We start from the raw sequence: 20,799 nt of genomic DNA, 5'->3' as shown, positions 1-20,799 counted from the left end.
TTATGAATTAATGTCTGTGTTTTAGATTTTGGGATATATTTCTTGATTCTGATATCTAAGATATAATGACTTAAAAATTCTAGGGAAAAAAAAACACAGCGTATTAAACTCTTGTCCTGGTTTTGGCTGGGATAGAGTTAATTTTCTTCATAGTGGCTGATATGTGCCATGTTTTGGATTTAGGAGAAAATGCTGATAACACAATGATGTTTTAGTTGTTGCTGATCGGTGCTTACACTAAGCCAAGGACTTCTCAGCTTCTCATACGGCTCTGCCACCAAGGAGGCTGAAAGTGCACAAGAAACTGGGAGGGGACAGAGCCAGGACAGCTGACCCAAACTGGCCAAAGGTATATTCCATACTATATGACATCATGCTGAACAATAAAACAGAGGAAAGTTGGTTCGGGGGGAGGGCATGGCTGCTGCTCAGGGGTCTGACTGGGCATCAGTCAGCTGGTGGTGATCAATTGCATTGTGCATCACTTGTTTTGTGTGTGTATATATATATTTATTATGATTTTCCCTTATTTTTCTGTCCTATTAAACTCTCTTTATCTCAACCCACGAGTTTTACCTTTTTTCCAATTGTCTTCCCCATCCCACTGTTGGGGTGTGAGCAAACGGCTGTGTGGTGCTTAGCTGCCTGCTGGGTTAAACACAACAGGTATCACTAGCTGGAAGCAGACTGGCTTGAAATGGGGTGCAGATACTGTCTGAACATACTATTCTGAGCATATAGATAGTCAGAAAGCAGTTGAGAGCTACTGCTGCTGTTAACAATGATAACTAAAAATACAAATTCCACTAATCTGTAGTTTGGTGTAGTGAACAATGGGTACTAAACACTTGTATTTTAAACATGAATAGAATAGTTGTCACTCTCCAGCACCATAGAAATTGATCATTTCTGGATATCCCAGGTTACACATTTCAGCTCTGGTCTGTTTGGGATTGTGTAAAGGAATACAGATCATGATCTGAAGTTTGATAAGCTTCTCTGGTATTACCTTGAGATTTTAATAGCAAACCTTGATGGATTTCGAGGTTGAACTCCTTGGAGAAAGCTAAGAAAAACTCTACATGTTCAGAAACTTAAGAAAACAAATTTTGGAGTTCAGACCTAAATAATTCATAGCATTGTAATAAATGGCTAACTCCCAAATAGGGTTACAATCAAATTTTACAATTTATTAAAGGGATAGAGGTAAGTAAACAATGCTGGGTGTGCTGGGAGTTTCTGCTCCACCAAGACGCACACCAGTTACATCAGGCAGCTGGTTTTTATGCTCCTAGGCTCCTACATATTCATTATTACTTCTAGAAAAGGCAGGGTTATTATAATTAGTTCCCGGAATCCGAACCCTACCGAGAGTAGCCCCACCAAAGTCGTGCATGCCTGACGTGGCAACTTGCTTTGGTTATATCCAGTAAAGAGTTACATATACATGAAGTTTCCCAATACACCTATACATATGCATAACCTGTCCCTTTGTGAACAGTCCTCCTTATCTCAGACCCCTTGGTTAAAGTCCGAACCATGAGGTTGTTTTGATCTGGTTCTCGGGGTCCGAGGGGTTCCTGTTATCTGGAGGTCTAAGCGCAGCACAGGCACAGTACATTGCAAATGTAGCACATATTCATTCTTAATCAATCGCTCTCTAATTTCTAATTCCATGTTTCAGCTGCAGCATACTTGCTCTCTTCCGGATCCACGGGTATTCTACTATTAACATTAATGTTCAAAGCCTGACAGACCCAGTCCTCCGTGGACCCAAATATCAGCCAAAATACATGGGGTCTTAAAGGTTCTTTTGGTCATTCTATCATATAATACTGGACCATTTTTAATTTTACTCCTTCATTTTCTGGGGCCCCTATTGTTCCAGTTTCTAATCGTTATTCCTAATGGACTTTCTGGTGGTATGTCTGGTAATTTGCTCCCTTTCTTCTGATCCTTGGTCTTCAATTCTGTCTGACCCATCTAGGAATTTTACTATGGCAATTCCCACAGCCCTTGGTTACCTTAGTAAGAGTGTCTTGCAGGGGGTTTAGGACCTATCACCCACCCACGAATCCTATAGGAATCGCTTCGGTCCTTCACCGGCCAAGTCCCTCACGGGAGACTGGAACCGCGGTTAGAAGACCTCCACACTCGCTTCGGAACTAAGTTCCGTCTCAGTCACACTCTTACACACACAGGCAACCGAATCCCACCCAACCGAACAGTATACTCCTTAAACACTTAAGACTCCGTCGTCTTTGTTCGGATCTTCGCGCGCAGAATTACGGGCAAAATACAGTGCTGCAGCCGGCAAGGGAGCTCATAAAAAAATCAAAATCTTTGCTTACCTTTATTCAGGTTCAAGATGGCATTAATCCCGACCTGACTCGAACAGGAGCCACCAAATGGTGGGGTGCCTCTTCTTCTGAATCAGAATTCAGGAACCAAAGCCATCCCGGATGAGCCCCCATTTGTAATAAATGGCTCAGTCTTCAAAATAGGACTATAAACAAAGTTTACGATTTATTAAAGGAATAGAGGTAAGCAAACAGCGCTGGGTGCGCTGGGAGTCTCTGCTCCACCAAGACGCACACCAGTTACGTCAAGCAGCTGATTTTTATGCTCCTAGGCTAATATATGTTCATTACTACTTCTAAAAAAAACAGGGTTATTATAATTAGTTTCCGGAATCCAAACCCTCCTACTGGAGCATGCGTATCAGTTTCCGGTGGTCCCTCTGGGGGTCTCTGGGGGTCTCTCGTGCTGAAGGCTCATAGTCTTCCTCCCTCTTGTCCTTCTCCTTTGTCCAACTTGGCTGTATGTCAGAGACTTGTGCAGCGTCCCCTGCAAGCTTTGTCTTTTAGCTGTTCTTCAGCTCTCCCTGTCTCTTTAATCTCCTGGCCAGATATCAGAGACTTGCATAGTGTCCCATGCAATAGTCATAATAGTTAGCAGTTATTCTGAAACCCCCTAGATATCAGAGACTTCAAGGAGACTACAAATACATTTCCCTTCAAGCTCTCTATTGACACGAATTGCTAAAACATTCCTTTGCAAGATACAAGAACTATATACATTAACCACTGTTTTTCTTAGACTTGTGGTTATACAAGGGTATGTAAGACAGAAGGTCACATTCATCATACCATGCAGCCCTAGCATTGTTCCATACTGACACGAATCAGATGAACACATTTCACAATCCCCCATCTCCTTTTTCATGGTATTGATTCGTGTTTTCCTTTCTAATCCATGTCAATACTTGCCAAATTGATACCAATTTTGGATCTTTGTTTTTATTATCATCAGGGAATGGGTTTTCTCTTTCCCTGGTTCTGGGTCAACGGGTACCGCAAATATTTGCATTCCTTGTATAACTGAGTGTATTAGTCTGGTAATACAATCATGGAATTATTAACAATCCTCCACATATCCCCAATACAACCACCCTTATTTTAGCAAACCAATCACCACCCATAAAGCCCCCTTTCATAATCCTTTTAGATCGATTCCATTCCAAATTTGAACTGGGACATGTGCAATTTTCTTCATTTCTTTTACAAGTTCATTTACAGCTTTTCTTTCTGTTGTGATTTAACCCAGCGGGCTGCTAAACAACACATGGCCATTCGCTCACCTCCCCTCCTCCTTCTCTGGGATGGGGGAGAGAAACGGGAAAGTGAAGCCTGTGAGTTGAGATAAAGACAAGAAAATAATAACAATAATAATGATGACAATAATGATGATAATAGTACTTCTAGTAATAATGTGTACGAAACAAGTGATGCACAATGGAATTGCTCACCACCCGCTGTCCGATGCCCAGCCTAACCCCGATCAGTCTGGCCCTCCTCCTGGCTCTTGCACCCCCAGCCTGCCCGCTGGCAGGGCAGCATAAGAAGCTGAAACGTCCTTGGCGTGGTGTAAGCACTGCTTGGCAACAATTAAAACATCAGCATATTATCAGCACTCTTCTCATCCTAAGCCAGAACATAGCATTCTACCAGCTACTAGGAAGAAACACCCTCATCATCAATCTCTAAACAGCAATTACTAAGGTTAAATTTTCCTCCTTCTTGTGCTAGTAAATAATCCAAAGGTAGGCAATTTTGATACAAAGCAGTTCTCATCTTGGTATTTTGCTTTGCAATTATTCCAAGTGCATCTCCGGTTTTATTTACAACTATTTCTATTACAGCTTGTAACCTAATTATTCTATTAAGCATATATATTGGGGTCCTATAGCCCCAGGATCTGTCTTCTGCCCACGTAGCTGAATCATAATAGGCAAACGCCTTCAATCAAGGGGTTGGGCCTGCTTTCAGGGTTGATTCGGGCTTGTGTTACCGTTCAGCTTGTCAAGGTGATCCAGCTCCTGGAAAACGAATCACAATTTTATATGGGTTTAAAAAAAAGGTTCTTATGTTATTTTCTCAGGACAACCTGACCTTAGTGTGGGAGAAGTCCGGTCAAGGCCCTCTCACTCGGCGGTCAATACCCATAGGGGTTGCTTCCCTCGGTAGACCATACGCACCGCAGTGGAGGGTCCTGCCCCGGTCTTGCCTTCTCCCTTTCCTCCCTTCAGGCTTGTCCCCTTTATTTGGCATCCTTAATTCATGCAGAGCCTCGTTGCCAGAATATGAGTTCTTCTTTAGCTTGAGTTTCAGTTCCCCAGGAGCAGACTCAACCCTCCAAGTTTCGGTAGTTACTGGTCCTTTTATTCTGGATGTGTGGGTCCAACCCCTTTCTGCTGTTCTCACAGCTGCTTCAGTAGTAAGTAAAACAAGGTATGGTCCCTCCCATCGGGGGTTCAATGATTCTTCCCTCCAGGTGTTTATTAAGACCTTGTCTCCTGGTTGTATCTTATGAACAGCAAATCCTAAAGGTGGTGTTTGAGCCATCATTCCAATTTCTCTTAGCTCTTGTAATCTCCTTCCAAGAGTAATTATATATTTCTGGATGCTACGATCCTCAACTAAATTGTTCCCTGGAGGCATCCCTTGAGAATAAGGCATACCATATAACATTTCATATGGAGATAATCCAGTCTCACTGTGTGGTTTAGTTCTTATGTTTAAAAGTGCCAATGGTAAGCATTTCGTCCAGGGCATTTGTGTCTCAATCATTAATTTAGCCAATTGTTGTTTTACTGTTTGATTCAGTCTTTCTACTTTCCCTGAGCTTTGTGGGTGCCACAGAGTATGGTATTCCCACTGAATACCTAATGATTGACATAATAACTTTATTATTTTAGAAGTAAAGTGTGTGTCCTGATCAGAATCAATGTACTGGATTATCCCATATCTAGGTATCAGGTGTTCTAATAGAATTTTTAACCACCATTTGTGCTGTAGCTCGTGCTACGGGATAAGCTTCTACCCATTGTGTTAAATGATCTACTATTACCAATAGATATTTTATCCTCTCTACTTTGGGCAATTCAGTGAAATCAACTTGAACTTTCTCAAAAGGCCTATAAGCTGTTTTTTTTTTGTTTGGTTGGTTGGTTGTTTTTTTGTGTTTTTTTTTTTTTTTGTGTGTTTGTTTTTTTTGTTGTTGTTTTTTTCTCCCTCTCGTGGCTGCTTGTCGAAACACTTTCTTATTTATCTTCTGACAAGTTAAGCAACGTTGTGTAATTTGCTTTGCTATCTAAAAAAAAACTCTGGGGGTCTCTCGTGCTGAAGGCTCATAGTCTTCCTCCCTCTTGTCCTTCTCCTTTGTCCAACTTGGCTGTATGTCAGAGACTTGTGCAGCGTCCCCTGCAAGCTTTGTCTTTTAGCTGTTCTTCAGCTCTCCCCGTCTCTTTAATCTCCTGGCCAGATATCAGAGACTTGCATAGTGTCCCATGCAATAGTCATAATAGTTAGCAGTTATTCTGAAACCCCCTAGATATCAGAGACTTCAAGGAAAGCCTACAAATACATTTCCCTTCAAGCTCTCTGTTGACACGAATTGCTAAAACATTCCTTTGCAAGATACAAGAACTATATACATTAACCACTCTGTTTTTCTTAGACTTGTGGTTATACAAGGGTATGTAAGACAGAAGGTCACATTCATCATACCATGCGGCCCTAGCATTGTTCCATACTGACACGAATCAGATGAACATATTTCACACTACCCCTCCTCAAAGGAAGAGGAGAAGAAAATATAATGATAAAGGGCTCAAGGCTTGAGATAAGGACAGGGAGATCACTCACCAATTACCATTATGGGTAAAGCAGACTCAACACAGGGAGATTAATATAATTTATTGCCTATTGCAAACTAGAGCAGTGAGAAACTAAAAGCAAACTAAAAACTTCTTCCCCCTCATCCATCCTCTTCTACCTCTTCCTCCCGTGTGGCAGGGGAATTGGAAATGGGGGCTTTAGTCAGTCCCTAATGCTTCATCTCCGCCACCCCTTCCTGGTCACTCTCTTCCCCTGCTCCAACATGGGGTCCCTCCCATGGGATGCTGTCCTTCTCAAGCTGATCCTACATGGGTTTCTCACAGGCAGCAGCTCTTTGAGAGTTGCTTCAATATGGGTCTATACCACAGGGTCCATCTGTCAGGAGTAAACTGCTCCAACATGGGTCCCCCATGGTCAGCAGTTCCTGCCAGATCACCTGCTCCTGCATGGGCTCCTCTCCATGGGCCCGGAGTTCCTGTGAAGGCTCTTCATGGGCCACATCCTCCATCACAGCAGGTCCACCTGCACCACCATGGGCACCTCCATGGGCTGCAGCGTGGAGATCTGCTCCGCTGTGGTACAACATGGGCTGGAGGGGGACAGCTTACTTCACCATAGTCCTCTCCACAGACTGCAGGGGAAGTTCTGCTCTGGTACCTGGAGCACCTCCTCCCCCTCCTTTTTCACTGACCTTGGTGTCTGCAGGGCTGTTTTTCACTCCTCGCTCTCCCAGCTGCTGTTGTGCAGCAGTTTTTTCCATTTCTTAAATATGCTCTTCCAGCATCACTCATCAGCTCAGCTGTGGACAGCAGCAGGTCCCTTCTGGAGCTCTTTCCTGAGGTGGGGCAGCTTCTGGATTCTTCTCACAGAAGTGAACCCTGCAGCCCCACTCCTACCAAAACATTGCCATGTAAACCCCATACAGATACACTGATGCCTTCTCATGTCAGTGATGTTTTATGGTGTGGTGGTTCCACTCGTAAACCCACTACATATGGTCTCAGCCTGAATTATGACTGCTGAGTTCTAATACTTTAAATTCCTGGTCTCTCATCTATATGTGGATATAGCAATGTCTAGGGAAAGAATCACAGAATCACAGAATTTCCTAGGTTGGAAGAGACCTCAAGGTCATCGAGTCCAACCTCCAACCTAACGCTAACAGCCCTCCACTAAACCATATCCCTAAGCTCTACATCTAAACGTCTTTTGAAGACTTCCAGGGATGGTGACTCCACCACTTCCCTGGGCAGCCTGTTCCAGTGCCTCACAACCCTTTCAGTGAAGAAGTTCTTCCTAACATCTAACCTAAAACTCCCCTGGCTCAACTTAAACCCATTCCCCCTCGTCCTGTCACCAGGCACGTGGGAGAACAGGCCAACCCCCACCTCGCTACAGCCTCCCTTGAGGTACCTAAAAAGAGCGATAAGGTCACCCCTGAGCCTCCTCTTCTCCAGGCTGAACAAGCCCAGCTCCCTCAGCCGCTCCTCGTAGGACTTGTTCTCCAGGCCCCTCACCAGCTTCGTCGCCCTTCTCTGCACCCGCTCAAGCACCTCGATGTCCTTCTTGTAGCGAGGGGCCCAAAACTGAACACAGTACTCGAGGTGCGGCCTCACCAGAGCTGAGTACAGGGGGACGATCACCTCCCTAGCCCTGCTGGTCACGCTGTTCCTAATACAAGCCAGGATGCCGTTGGCCTTCTTGGCCACCTGAGCACACTGCTGGCTCATATTCAGCCGACTATCAACCATCACTCCCAGGTCCTTCTCTGCCTGGCAGCTTTCCAACCATTCCTCTCCCAGTCTGTAGCTCTGCTTGGGGTTATTGCGCCCCAGGTGCAGGACCCGGCACTTGGCCTTGTTAAACTTCATGCAGTTGACCTCAGCCCATCGGTGCAGCCTATCCAGATCCTCCTGCAGAGCTTTCCTACCCTCAAGCAGATCGACACACGCACCTAACTTGGTGTCATCTGCAAACTTACTGAGGGTGCACTTGATGCCCTCGTCCAGATCATCGATGAAGATATTAAAGAGGACCGGCCCCAGCACCGAGCCCTGGGGGACGCCACTAGTGACTGGCCTCCAACTGGACTTGGCTCCATTCACCACGACTCTTTGGGCCCGGCTATCCAGCCAGTTTCTAACCCAACGAAGCGTGCGCCAGTCCAAGCCAAGAGCAGCCAGTTTCTTGAGGAGAATGCTGTGGGAAACAGTGTCAAAAGCCTTGCTGAAGTCAAGGTAGACCACATCCACAGCCTTTCCCTCATCCACCCAGCGCGTCACTCTGTCATAGAAGGAGATCAGGTTCGTCAGGCATGACCTGCCTTTCATAAATCCATGCTGACTGGGCCTGATCGCCTGCTTCCCCTTCAAGTGCTGCATGATGACTCTCAGGAGGATCTGCTCCATGAGCTTTCCTGGCACTGAGGTCAAACTGACAGGCCTGTAGTTTCCCGGGTCTGCCCTCTGGCCCTTCTTGTAGATGGGCGTCACGTTTGCTAGCCGCCAGTCGATTGGGACCTCCCCCGATAGCCAGGACTGTTGATAAATGATGGACAGTGGCTTGGCCAGCTCCTCTGCCAGTTCCCTCAGTACCCTTGGGTGGATCCCATCCGGCCCCATCGACTTGTGCACATCTAAGTGCCGTAGCAGGTCACCAACCAGTTCTTCATGGATAATGAGGGCCACATCCTGTTCCCCATCCCCTTCCACCAGCTCAGGGTACTGGGTATCCAGAGAACATCCGGTATTGCCGCTAAAGACTGAGGCAAAGAAGGCATTGAGCACCTCCGCCTTTTCCTCATCTCTTGTAACTAAGTTTCCCCCCGCATCCAGTAAAGGATGGAGATTCTCCTTAGTCCTCCTTTTTGTGTTGATGTATTTATAGAAACATTTTTTGTTATCTTTAACGGCAGTAGCCAGATTGAGCTCCAGATGAGCTTTGGCCTTCCTAATTTTGTCCCTGCACAGCCTCGCTACTTCTTTAAAGTCCTCCTTAGTGGCCTGCCCACTTTTCCAAAGCTTATAAACCCTCTTTTTCCTCCTAAGATCAAGCCACAATTCTCTGTTGAGCCAGGCCGGTCTTCTTCCCCGCCAGCTCGTCTTTGGGCACGTGGGTACAGACCGTTCCTGCGCCATGAAGACTTCCCTCTTGAAGATCGCCCAGCCTTCCTGGACCCCTCTGCCCTTCAGAACCGCCTCCCAAGGGACTCCACCAACCAGTGTCCTGAGCAGCTCAAAGTCAGCCCTCCGAAAGTCCAATACAGCGGTTTTACTGGTCCCCTTCCTGGCCTCGCCAAGAATAGTGAACTCCACCATTGCGTGGTCACTCTGCCCGAGACAGCTCCCGACAATCACATCCTCCACCAGTCCTTCTCTGTTTGTGAAGAGAAGGTCTAGCGGGGCACCTCCCCTGGTAGGCTCACTAACCAGCTGTGTCAGGAAGGTATCTTCCACGCTCTCCAGAAACCTCCTAGACTGCTTTCTCAGGGCTGTGTTGTGCTTCCAGGATATGTCAGGGAAGTTGAAGTCCCCCACGAGTACAAGAGCTGATGATTTTGCAACCTCTGTCAGCTGCCTGTAGAATTCCTCATCCGTCTCCTCATCCTGGTTCGGCGGTCTATAGCAGACCCCGACCAGGACACTAGCCTTGTTGTCCCTGCCGATCCTAACCCAAAGGGACTCGACCTTGTCATTCCCAACCTCGAGTTCTACAACCTCGAAAGACTCTCTAATATAGAGAGCCACACCACCACCCCTTCTATGCTGCCTGTCCCTTCTATAGAGCTTATAGCCAGGCATTGCAGCACTCCAGTCATGAGACTGGTCCCACCACGTCTCCGTGATGGCAACCAAGTCGTAGCCTGCCTGCCGCACGATGGCTTCCAGCTCCTCCTGTTTGTTACCCATGCTGCGTGCATTGGTGTAGATGCACTTCAGCTGGGCCATTGCCTTATCCTCCGGCCTTGCCATTGTTCCCCCTGGCACAGCCCCAACAATCCTAGCCTCAGCCCCATCCCCCTTCCTACCTAGTTTAAAGCCCTCTCAATGAGCCCTGCCAGTTCCTGGCCCAGGATCCTTTTTCCCCTAAAAGATAGGGACCCGTCTGCGGCCATCAGGCCAGGTGCTGAGTAAAGTGCCCCATGATCAAAAAACCCAAGATTTCTGCGTTGGCACCAGCCCCGGAGCCACGTGTTTAACAGGTGGGCTTTCCGTGTCCTCTCTGAACCCCTCCCTGCCACTGTAGGGATGGACGAAAACACCACCTGCACTCCCGCTCCATCCACTAACCGACCCATTCCCCTAAAGTCCCTTTTGATAGCCTTGAGGCTTCTCTCTTCGATGTTATCACTGCCCGCCTGGACTATCAAAAGGGGGTAGTAGTCAGAGGGGCGTACCAGGTTAGGAAGCTTCCTGGCAACGTCCCTGACCCTGGCCCCAGGGAGACAGCAGACTTCCCTACGGGTAGGGTCAGGCCGACAAATAGGGCCCTCTGTTCCCCTAAGAATCGAGTCACCAACAACAATAACCCTCCTGTCTTTCTTGGTGGAGGCAGTCCTGAGGCGCGGAGTGGACCTCCTCGCCCCAGGCATCCTCCTGGGAACATTTGCTACCTCTTCCTCACACACCGACCTCTCAATCTCTAGGGCCTCAAACCTGTTGTGTAAGGGCACCTGGGAAGGTGGGGCCGGAAGGGGAGAGCATCGCCTGCGATGTCGAGCAGGGACCTGTTTCCATTCCTCCTCAGCTCCCAGATCCCCTCCCTCTGCCCGACGGGGACAGGGCAGGGGGTCCGCCCCCATTTGGGGAGTCTCACCTCGGCACCTCCCCTTGAGGCCCTGCAGGGAGTTACTCCAGAAGTCTATCTCCCGCTCACACTCCCTGATGGCCCTCAACCTCTCCACCTCCTCCTTGAGCTCCGCCACCATGCGGACCAGATCATCCACCTGCTCGCACCTCACGCACGCAGTTTCTCTGCCTCCCGCCGATGGCAGCAACAGGCTCAGACACTCCATGCATCCGGTGACCTGAACTGCGGCATTTTTTAACGGGTAGTCGGTCTGCGTGTGTACCGACTTTCTGGAGAGCGCGCCGTGCCTGGTGGCGACCATTATCGCCTAGTTACGGCTGTTGTTAACGAGGTGTTGTTTGTGTGTAGGGGGAGCGCTCTGCCCTTCCTGCGCGAACTGCCGCGCGAACTGCCGCGCTAACTGCCGCGCCACTCCCTTCTGACGCGCCACGCCCTGTTTGCCCGCCCTGGTCGCCGCGCTCCTGGTCGCTCGCGCTCCCTAAGGGCTGCTTTTGAATGGCTGGGGAGGGGGCGCTGCTGGCTCCGCCTTCGCCTCGTCAGCCTCCCTCACGAGGGCTGCCGGGTCCTGGCGGCTCCCTCAAGTAGGCTCGATGCCGGACAAAATTAGCCCTGCCTGGCCCGATCCCCCGCTCCGCTGCAGAACGCGTCTGCCCCGGAGCCGATCGCCTCGGCAAATGGATCAGAGATCAACTATTTTTTGGCAGTCTTTTGAAATATAGTGAATAGAAATGATCAGGATATCTCTTCTCAACTGCCTACCATTGACAGATTCTTTAAGTAAAAGTGCAACCTTTCCTGTATGTGCACTGCTTTGGGTCAATAATCCTTAATATCAGAATTAGTTGTGCAGTCAGTTGGAGCAAGTCTGTAACCATAGTAATCTCAAAGCTTAAAAAAGAGAAGGACTTGTGGGAGATGTGGTTATCGGGAACTGTCTTGGGCAGAGTGACCAAGAAATGGTAGAGTACTCTATTCTCGGTGAAGTCAGGAAGAGGATCAGTAAAACTGCTGTCTTGGACTTCCGGAGGGCAGACTTTGAGCTGTTCAGGACACTGGTAGGGAGGGTCCCTTGGGAGTCACTCCTGAAGGACAGAGGGGTCCAAGAAGGCTTAATGCTCCTGAAGAGAGAGACAACCGCTCTCTCACTCCTCCTCCCCAAAGGGAAAGGGGGAGAAAACATGATGTAAAGGGCTCAAGGGTTGAGATAAGGACAGGGAGATCGCTCAACAATTATCGTGACGGACAAAACAGACTCAGAGTAGGGAGATAGTAAGATTTATTGCCTAACAGGCTAGAGAAATGAGAAACAAAGGAAAGAAACCAAAAGCACCTTCCCCCCATCCGCCCTCTTCCACCTCCTCCCCCAAGCGGCACAGGGGAATGGGGGAATGGGGGTTGCGGTCAGTCTATAGTACTTCATCTCCGCCACTCCTTCTCGGTCACTCTCTTTCCCTGCTCCAGCGTGGGGTCGCTCCCACAGGATGCAGTCCTCGCTGAACTGATCCTGCGTGGGCTTCCCACAGGCAGCAGCTCTTCAAGAACTGCTCCAAATATGGGTCCGTACTACGGGGTCCATCCATCAGGAGCACACTGCTCCAACCTGGGGCCCCCACGGGCAGCAGCAGCTCCCCCCAGATCCCCTGCTCCTGCGTGGGCTCCTCTCCACGGGCTACAGGTCCAGCCTGGAATCTGCTCAGCCAGGGGTTCTCCACAGGCTGTGGGCTCCATCAGTGCAGGTCCACCTGCACCACCGTGGTCTCCTCCACGGGCTGCAGCGTGGAAACCTGCTCCACCATGGTACACCATGGGCTGCAGGGGGACAGCCTGCTTCACCATGGTCCTCACCACAGGCTGCAGGGGAACTTCAGCTCTGAGCCTGGAGCACCTCTCCCCCTCGTTCTACACTGACCTTGGCGCCTGCAAGGCTGTTTCTCACTTTTCTCTCTCCCAGCTGCTGTTCCCCAGCTGTTTGTTTGTCCCCCCACACACACACACACTTTCTTAAATATGCTCTCACAGAGGCGCAAACAATATTGCTTATTGGCTTGGCTCTGGCCAGCAGTGGGACCCTTATCTAACATGGGGCAGCTTCTGGATTCTTCTCACAGAAGCCACCCCTATGGCCCCCCTGCTGACAAAATCTTGGCACGTAAACCCATTACACAAGGTTAAAAAAAAAAAGTTTCAATAGATATCTGAGAATGTAAACACTTTGGAGAGTGAGACAATTTCAACCCATACAAATTGATTTTTTTTTTTTTAATTTCTTATTCTAAGATGGTCAGAAATTGTAATCAGCTATTCTAAGGACAAAATCTTCTGAATCTTTCTGGAGATCAATTAGTCAGTCCATGAAAAAGTCACTGTAACAGCAATCTACTTCCAGGCAATGGCCAGACAAAATAGAAAGGCTGCAATACCACATCCAAATAAAAAGGAACTGATTATTACATCCAGCACCAAGTAGGGAATTACGTAAAACTGCTACCTTGGACTTCCGGAGGGCAGACTTGGAACTGTTCAGGATGCTGGTAGGGAGGGTCCCTTGGGAGTCAGTCCTGAAGGGCAGAGGGGTCCAGAAAGGCTGAACGCTCCTGAAGAAGGAAGTCTTAAAGGCGCAGGAGCAGACTGTTACTGTGTGCCTTAAGACAAGCCGGCGTGGAAGAAGACTGGCATGGCTGAACAGGGAACTTTTGCTGAGTGTCCGGGAGAAAAAGACTTTATGTCCATTGGAAATAGGGACAGGCAACTCAGGGACAGTACAAGGAAGTTGACAGCATACATGGAGTAAATCAGAAAGGCATGAGCTCAGCCTGGCCACAGTGGTAAAGGATAACCAAAAATGTTTTTATGAATACATTAACGGTAAGAGAAGGAGAGTCTCCATCCTTTACTGGACGCAGGGGGGAATGTGACTACTAAGGATAAGGAAAAGACTGAGGTTCTCAATGCCTTCATAACATCTGTCTTTACTAGTCACACCACTTATTCTCGAGGTACTCAGCCTCCCAACCTGGAAGTCTGGGACAGGGAGCAGAAGACACCTGCCCCCCCCCCCCCCCCCCCCCCGATTCAGGTGGAAACAGAGACCTGCTGCTCCACCTGGACTGTCACAAGTCCACAGGGCCAGATGGAATACACCCAAGAGCCGAGGGTGCTGAGGGAGCTGGCGAATGTGATTGCTGGGCTGCTTTCCATCATCTATCAGTGGTCGTGGTCATTAGGAGAGGTCCCAGATGACTGGAGACTTGCTAATGTGATGCTCATCTATAAGAAGGGTTGTAAGGAGGACCCAGGGAACTGCAGGCCTGTCAGCCTGACCTTGGTGCCAGGAAAGGTGATGGAAGAAATTATCTTGAGTGCAATCACACAACGTGTGCAGGACAAGCAGGGGATGAGGCCCAGCCAGCATGTGTTTATGAAAGGCGGGTCCTGCCTGACCAACCACATCTTCTATGACCAGGTAACCCACCTGGTGGAGGAGAGAAAGGCTGTTGGGGAAAAGGCCCATCCTCTTTAATATTTTTATTGATGATTTGGATGAGGGAATTGAGTGCACCCTCAATACGTTTGCAGACACCAAGTTGGGGGGAAGTGTTGAGGGACCTGGACAGGTTGGGTCGATGGGCAGAAACCAGTGGGATGAGGTTCAACATGGCTAAGTGCTGGGTCCTGCACTTTGGCCATAACAACCCCATGCAATGCTACAAATAGTTCATACTATAACAAAATAACATCTTCATAATTTGGTTTCTCTGAAAATACAGTTTGGCCAATTTCTACTCCTTGGCCTGTTGCGGGTTAAGGGTAGGAATTTCCCTGGCTCACAACACTCTTGGACCTGTAGCATATCCACACTTACAAGAAAGATCAGAAGTAAGCAGTCAGAGCTCTCCAGAATGTTCAACCTCTATTCTCTGAAGAGCAAAGCAGCAACTATAACTTTCCAAAATGACTAAAAACATGCTTCTAAGTTTTAATTTTAAAAGTGCAGATGGTTACACACCCAAGGTAATCCTCTACAAAAACTATGCTCGCTATATGGACAGGAAAGACACAAGATCACCCAGTCAGTCTCTGGCATGCCACTGAAAATGGAAGACGTACGAGGAACGGCTGAGGTCACTGGGCCTGTTCAGCCTGGAGAAGAGGAGGCTGAGGGGAGACCTCATCACAGTCTACAACTTCCTCGTAAGGGGTTGTCAAGAGGCAGGAGACCTTTTCTCCATTAACACTAGTGACAGGACCCACGGGAACGGGGTTAAGCTGAGGCAGGGGAAATTTAGGCTGGACGTCAGGAGGGGGTTCTTCACAGAGAGGGGGGTTGCACACTGGAACAGGCTCCCCAGGGAAGTGGTCACTGCACCGAGCCTGTCTGAATTTAAGAAGAGATTGGACTGTGAACTTAGGCACATGGTCTGAACTTTTGGGTAGACCTGTGCGGTGTCAAGAGTTGGACTTGATGATCCTTAAGGGTCCCTTCCAACTCAGGATATTCTATGATTCTATGATTCTATGATTCTAAAATGAACATTTATTTCTATTTGGTTGCCTGATATTGTGGGTAGTAACTTGGAACAGAGTAACGTGTACTCTGCAGAAATGCTACCATGTCCCATTTTAACACTTCTGTAGCAATGACATAATGAGGCTGCCCAGTTAGAATGTGCATCAAAAACATTTTATTCTACACACGTATGAAAAACTGTAGTTAGAGCAACTTTTCTAACATTGTCTTCCTTCTGCAGGGAAAAACTCTTGTTTCTAGAGCCAGAAAAGTTTAAGGAAAACCATCTTTGTAGTGCTTAGCAGAGCAGCCAGGTGTTTCCCAGAAGCTTTGCTTCAAATTACTCATTTGCTAGTACAGCGGGGAATCTAGCAACAGATCTACAACACAAGGAGAACACAACAGACATTTCTACTATCAAATCGATCATATGAATACAACAAGCTATCTCGCTCACAGTTGGATGATATCAACAGTCCTCTGTGCTTCCCCTTCTCAGGGAGTTGTAGAGAGCAACAAGGTTCTCTCTTATCCTTCTTTTCTCCAGACTAGACAACCCAACTGTCCTTAGCCTCTCCTCACAGGACACGCCTTCCAACACTTTTACCAGTTTTGTTGCCCTCATATACCTTTAACAGCTACCCAGAGCCGTGAAGCCATTTGGTAGCCATTTTGTAATGAGTGTCTCTGAACAAGGAAATCATTTCAGTAGTCAGCTTAGCATTAGAAGGTGAGTAACATTTTTGGATGATTATATACAACAAAAACATGAGTGAAGCAATATAAATCCAACCCCCCTGCCATAGGCAGGGATGCCACCCACTAGATCAAGTTGCCCATGGACTTGTCCAACCTGGTCTTGAACACCTCCAGGGATGGAGCATCCACAACCTTTCTGGGCAACATGTTGCAGTGCCTCACTACCCTTACAGTGAAGAATTTCCTCCCAATGTCTAGTCCAAATCTATCTTATTTTAGTTTAAGACCATTCCCCCTTGTCCTATCATTATCTACCTGATAATGGATGGAGTCCTCTTCCATCTATTTTATAAGACCCCTTTAAGTATTGAAAAGCTGCAAGCAGGTCTCCCTGGAGCCTTCTCTTCACCAGGCTGAACAGCCCCAACTCTCTCAGCCTTTCATCACAGAAGACGTGCTCCAGCCCCTTGATCATTTTTGTGGCCCTCCTCTGGACTCGCTCTAACAGATAAACATCCTTCTTGTGCTGGGGGCTTGTGGTGATTTTACTTAGGTGGGCAGCCAAGTTCCACCACGGCCGCTCTCTCACTCCCCCCTCCTCTTTGAGGAGGGGGGAGAAAATACGACACAAAGAGCTCAAGGTTTGAGATCAGGATGATTTAATTAAAGGGAAAGGGAATGGGAAAAAGAAAAAAAAAAAAAAAAAAAAAGAAAAAACAACAACAACAAGGCCACGCGTAAGCAGAGAGGGAAAGGAAAAAAAAAAAAAGTTATTCTCTACTTCCCATCAACGAGTGATGTTCGGCCACGTCCTGGGAAGCAGGACCTCAAAACACATAACAGTTGTTCAAGAGGACAGCCCCCTCCCCCATGAGAGGCCCCCTTTTATTGCTGAGTGTGACATCATTACATAATTTGTTATGGAATATCCCTTTGGTTGGTTTAGGTCAGCTGCCCTGGCGATGTCCCCTCCCCATCACTTGCCCACCCGCAACCTGCTGGCTCTTGGGGGCTTGGAGGGAGTCCTGATGCTGTGCCAGTACTATGCAGCAATAAACACAACACTGGAGTGATACCAGTGCTGTTCCAGCTACGAGTGCCGAGTACAGCACTGTGTGGGCTGCTTCAGGGAAAGCAATTCTATCCCAGACAGACCCAGCACAGGGCTCCAGACCTGGACGCAGTACTCTAAGTGGGGCCTCACAAGGGCTGAGTAGAGAGGGACAATCACCTCCCTCGACCTGCTAGACACTCCTCTTTTGATGCAGCCCAGGATGCGGTTGGCCTTCTGGGCTGCAAGCACGCACTGCTGGCTCATGTTGAGCTTTTCGTCCAACAGAACACCTAAGTCCTTCTCTGCAGGGCTGCTCTCCATGAGTTCTTCTCCCAGTCTGTACTCCTGGCTGGGATTGCCCTGACCCAGGTGCAGCACCATGCACTTGTTGAACCTCATTAGGTTCAATGGACATTGAGGGTTTTCTGAGAAGCTTTGAAGATCAGATACTTTTGGACAACACTTTGTCCAAAAGAGGTTCTCAGGGTTTGCTTATTGAAGTATTTTTTTCAAAGCATAATGTACATGAAAGTATATGCAATTGCACTGGCTGTTCACAAGGTATTTCTTTTACATACCCTGGACTGTGCGGTGTTATCACAGTGAATAAGTAATTGATAAAGGATTTCCAAGGAGACTGGCTGCAACCAGGTTAGTAGTAATCTCAGATTTAAATTTCCTGTTTGATAAGATATAGTTCTCTAATAGACTGCAGTTTTAACACATAAGATGGGCATCTCAGTTACTTGCCATAAAATATGGTAATTGAAAATGTATTTTCAAACATGATAAATCATCAATTACTTTATCTTTTTTTCTTCCATTAAAAAAAAAAAACAACTTGCTTTTTGCAGAGCTGCAGGTTGTATGCAACAAAACACTTACGAGTATTACTGAGAGCAAATGTAGAGTTCTTCAGCAACTGGGGGATTGAGTTACTGGTGACCCAGTTACATGATAAAAATAGAACTATTTCTTCTGAAGCACTTGATATTCTAGATGAGGCATGTGAAGACAAGGTGAGCATCCTTTTCCTTTTCAGTCTATTTGTGGTATGCTACTCTGTAAAGTGTTCCACAGCCTCCTCCAGTAACAAAGTAAAACAGTAGCAAGAAGCTACTGATGGTTTGCTTTCTTGATTGTCCTTCATGGACTTCATAATACTTTGTAGACCCTATGCTGAAAAAGCTGCACTGTTAATGACAAGAAAATGTAGATGTTTGGATTATGCTTACTTTTAAATATTAATTCAGACTAATTCAGCTATTTTGATCATTATGCTTTGTATAGGAATATGTATTTAATGACAGAAGGTACAAAAAGTGGATAATATTAGGATGAGGCTAGTGCTGTTTGATACTTCTTTGTGTGAAAAACTTGTTACATCATTGCTGGCAGATTGTTGTAATTGTTATAGTTTACAGAGTGTTATAGTGCTCAGATATTACTTATGTATTTTTAATTATTTTAGGCCAATCTTCATGCCCTTATCCAAATGAAACCAGTTCTTTCTCACCTTGGAGACAGGGGTTTGCTTCTACTCCTAAGGTAAATGTTGAATATGCTGTTTGACTTTCCACCATGGAAACAATAAGTTTTTGGCTTTTATTCAAATTATGTGATTTAAGTGGGATACTGACTAACTGGTGTTATTTTACAGGTTTCTGTCCGTTCCAAAAGGGTTTTTGTATCTAAATGAAAGAGGTTATGTAACAAAACAAATGGAAAAGTGGCAAAAGGTAATACTAAGAATAAAAAGTGTGTGTTTGCTTGAAATTAGGAGGAGGAAGGATGTGAATATACAGGTTTTAGAAGGTCAAAGATAATTTAAAATATTGCACATTCACATATGTGTATTGCTCATGCCAAAATATTCCTACAGTGACTTAGGAATTTGCTGGAAAAGTTTAACAAGGAGTTACAGTTTCATAGCTCCTCTGTACATGTGTGCTTTTGATTTACCCAGGCCTTTTGTATAATTTTGATATTCCAGCAAATATTTTAGGAGTACAGTGACTTACTGAATTTCCAAAATAGGTTGTCATAAGATCTTGTCTAGAGAAGTGTGGAAAGGAATACTACTTTTCAAGACATGTCAACTATAGCTAATTGAAGTTAAATCCAGATCTCATGAAGATAGAATTAGCCTATGCTGTTAGGAAGTAGATAGGAACACAAGACACATTAAGAGAAAACCATTGTTGTCAGAGTAAAATAAATCTTCATACGTTCATACGTTATTTTGTGGTTTTGTTTGTTTGTTTGTTTGTTTTTGTAATTGATTGTTGGTGCTTATTTTCCTGAGGTAGTAGTTAATCATTTTGTAATACTCTCAATCCTGTGGGCCATTAGGCATTTTTTTGACTAATTTATAAGCCGTCCCTTCTCCAGGAATACTGAAATGTATGTTGGACTATTCAGATTTTTCAGATTAAAGTCAGATGTGAAATATTTCCTTCTTTCCTTTCTTTTTAATGAAATGCTATGAAATAATTATGGAATCAGTTGTTGAATTTCTGCAAACTTATATGTATGAAGTGCAGTAATTTTGGTGAGCCCCATGTTCAGATCATAAAGAAATTCAGCCTTCGTTAAGAAGCACTTCAATTGGTCCTTCCTTATAAAGTATCATACTATAAAAACATAAACCACCTAAATGTTATTGTGTCAACCTTTGTCTATCTTCTTTTAGGAATATAACTTAAAGTATGTTGAGTTGATTGAAGAAAAACTTAATGAAGCACTTACAACATATCGCAAACCTGTTGATGGTGATAACTATGTTCGTCGAAGCAACCAAAGGTGAACACTCCACAAAAATCTTCTTCATCTGAAAAAACTCAAGAGTAACTCATTGCATTACACTACAGTGTAATTTATTTTAAAATAAAGTTTCTGAATTGCTGGGAAAGCATATGATTTTTTTTTCTACCAGATTACAGAGACCACATGTCTACTTGCCAGTTCACCTTTATGGCCAACTGGTGCACCATAAAACAGGCTGCCATTTATTGGAGTCTCAGGTGAGGATAATAACAATTTATAACTTGAAAGATATTAAAGACTATTGTAACCTGTTTTAAAGGAAAATATTTTAAGAAATGTCATTTAAACAGTCACTGCAAAATAACTAGATTATGAAAGTCTCAAGTGTTATGGGGCCAAAAATCTGTGTCTTTCCAAAGACAGTCTTTCCATCCAGTTTCATCTAAGATTCCTTCCTGACACTGAAATATCAGAAATACCTTGCACTATCTTTCTTAAAATGGCTAGAAAAAAAAATAGAATGGAAAGCAACTCTGCAGTAGAAATAGCTTTTTAGTCTGAGTGAATTGTATATTGATGACTAAAAATTGTGCCTATCCTTTTATGCATATAAAAACATGGAGATGAGGGAATAAAATATTTTTTCTAATATCTTGAAAATTTGAGAAAACAAACTCTAAGCCAGTTCATCATTGCTTAAATAAATTGACTTTTAATATGAGTTTGCAAGATAATGTATTGAATTTTATTTAATAGTTGAAAAATACAAGAGAAAGCTTATATAT

The 20,799-nt window shown here is 45.8% G+C and overlaps 1 protein-coding gene across 6 annotated transcripts in view; it reads left to right on the top strand.

The window, feature by feature from the left end:
• Window positions 1-20,799, top strand: part of LOC311426257 (rapamycin-insensitive companion of mTOR-like) — a 238,986-nt gene that overhangs the window by 179,176 nt on the left and 39,011 nt on the right. For all 6 annotated transcript variants that reach the window (XM_084502479.1, XM_084502476.1, XM_084502477.1 and 3 more), the window contains 5 exons: window positions 18,103-18,267; window positions 18,720-18,796; window positions 18,909-18,987; window positions 19,941-20,050; window positions 20,184-20,271. In XM_084502479.1, coding sequence (XP_084358605.1) covers window positions 18,103-18,267; window positions 18,720-18,796; window positions 18,909-18,987; window positions 19,941-20,050; window positions 20,184-20,271 — 519 coding nt within the window. The remainder of the gene's footprint in view (window positions 1-18,102; window positions 18,268-18,719; window positions 18,797-18,908; window positions 18,988-19,940; window positions 20,051-20,183; window positions 20,272-20,799) is intronic.

The sequence above is a fragment of the Aythya ferina genome, assembly GCF_964211825.1.
Source record: "Aythya ferina genome assembly, chromosome: W".
Classification (NCBI taxonomy): Eukaryota; Metazoa; Chordata; class Aves; order Anseriformes; family Anatidae; genus Aythya; species Aythya ferina.
Note: the sequence above shows the minus strand (reverse complement) of the source record. Positions and strands in the feature narration are given on the sequence as shown.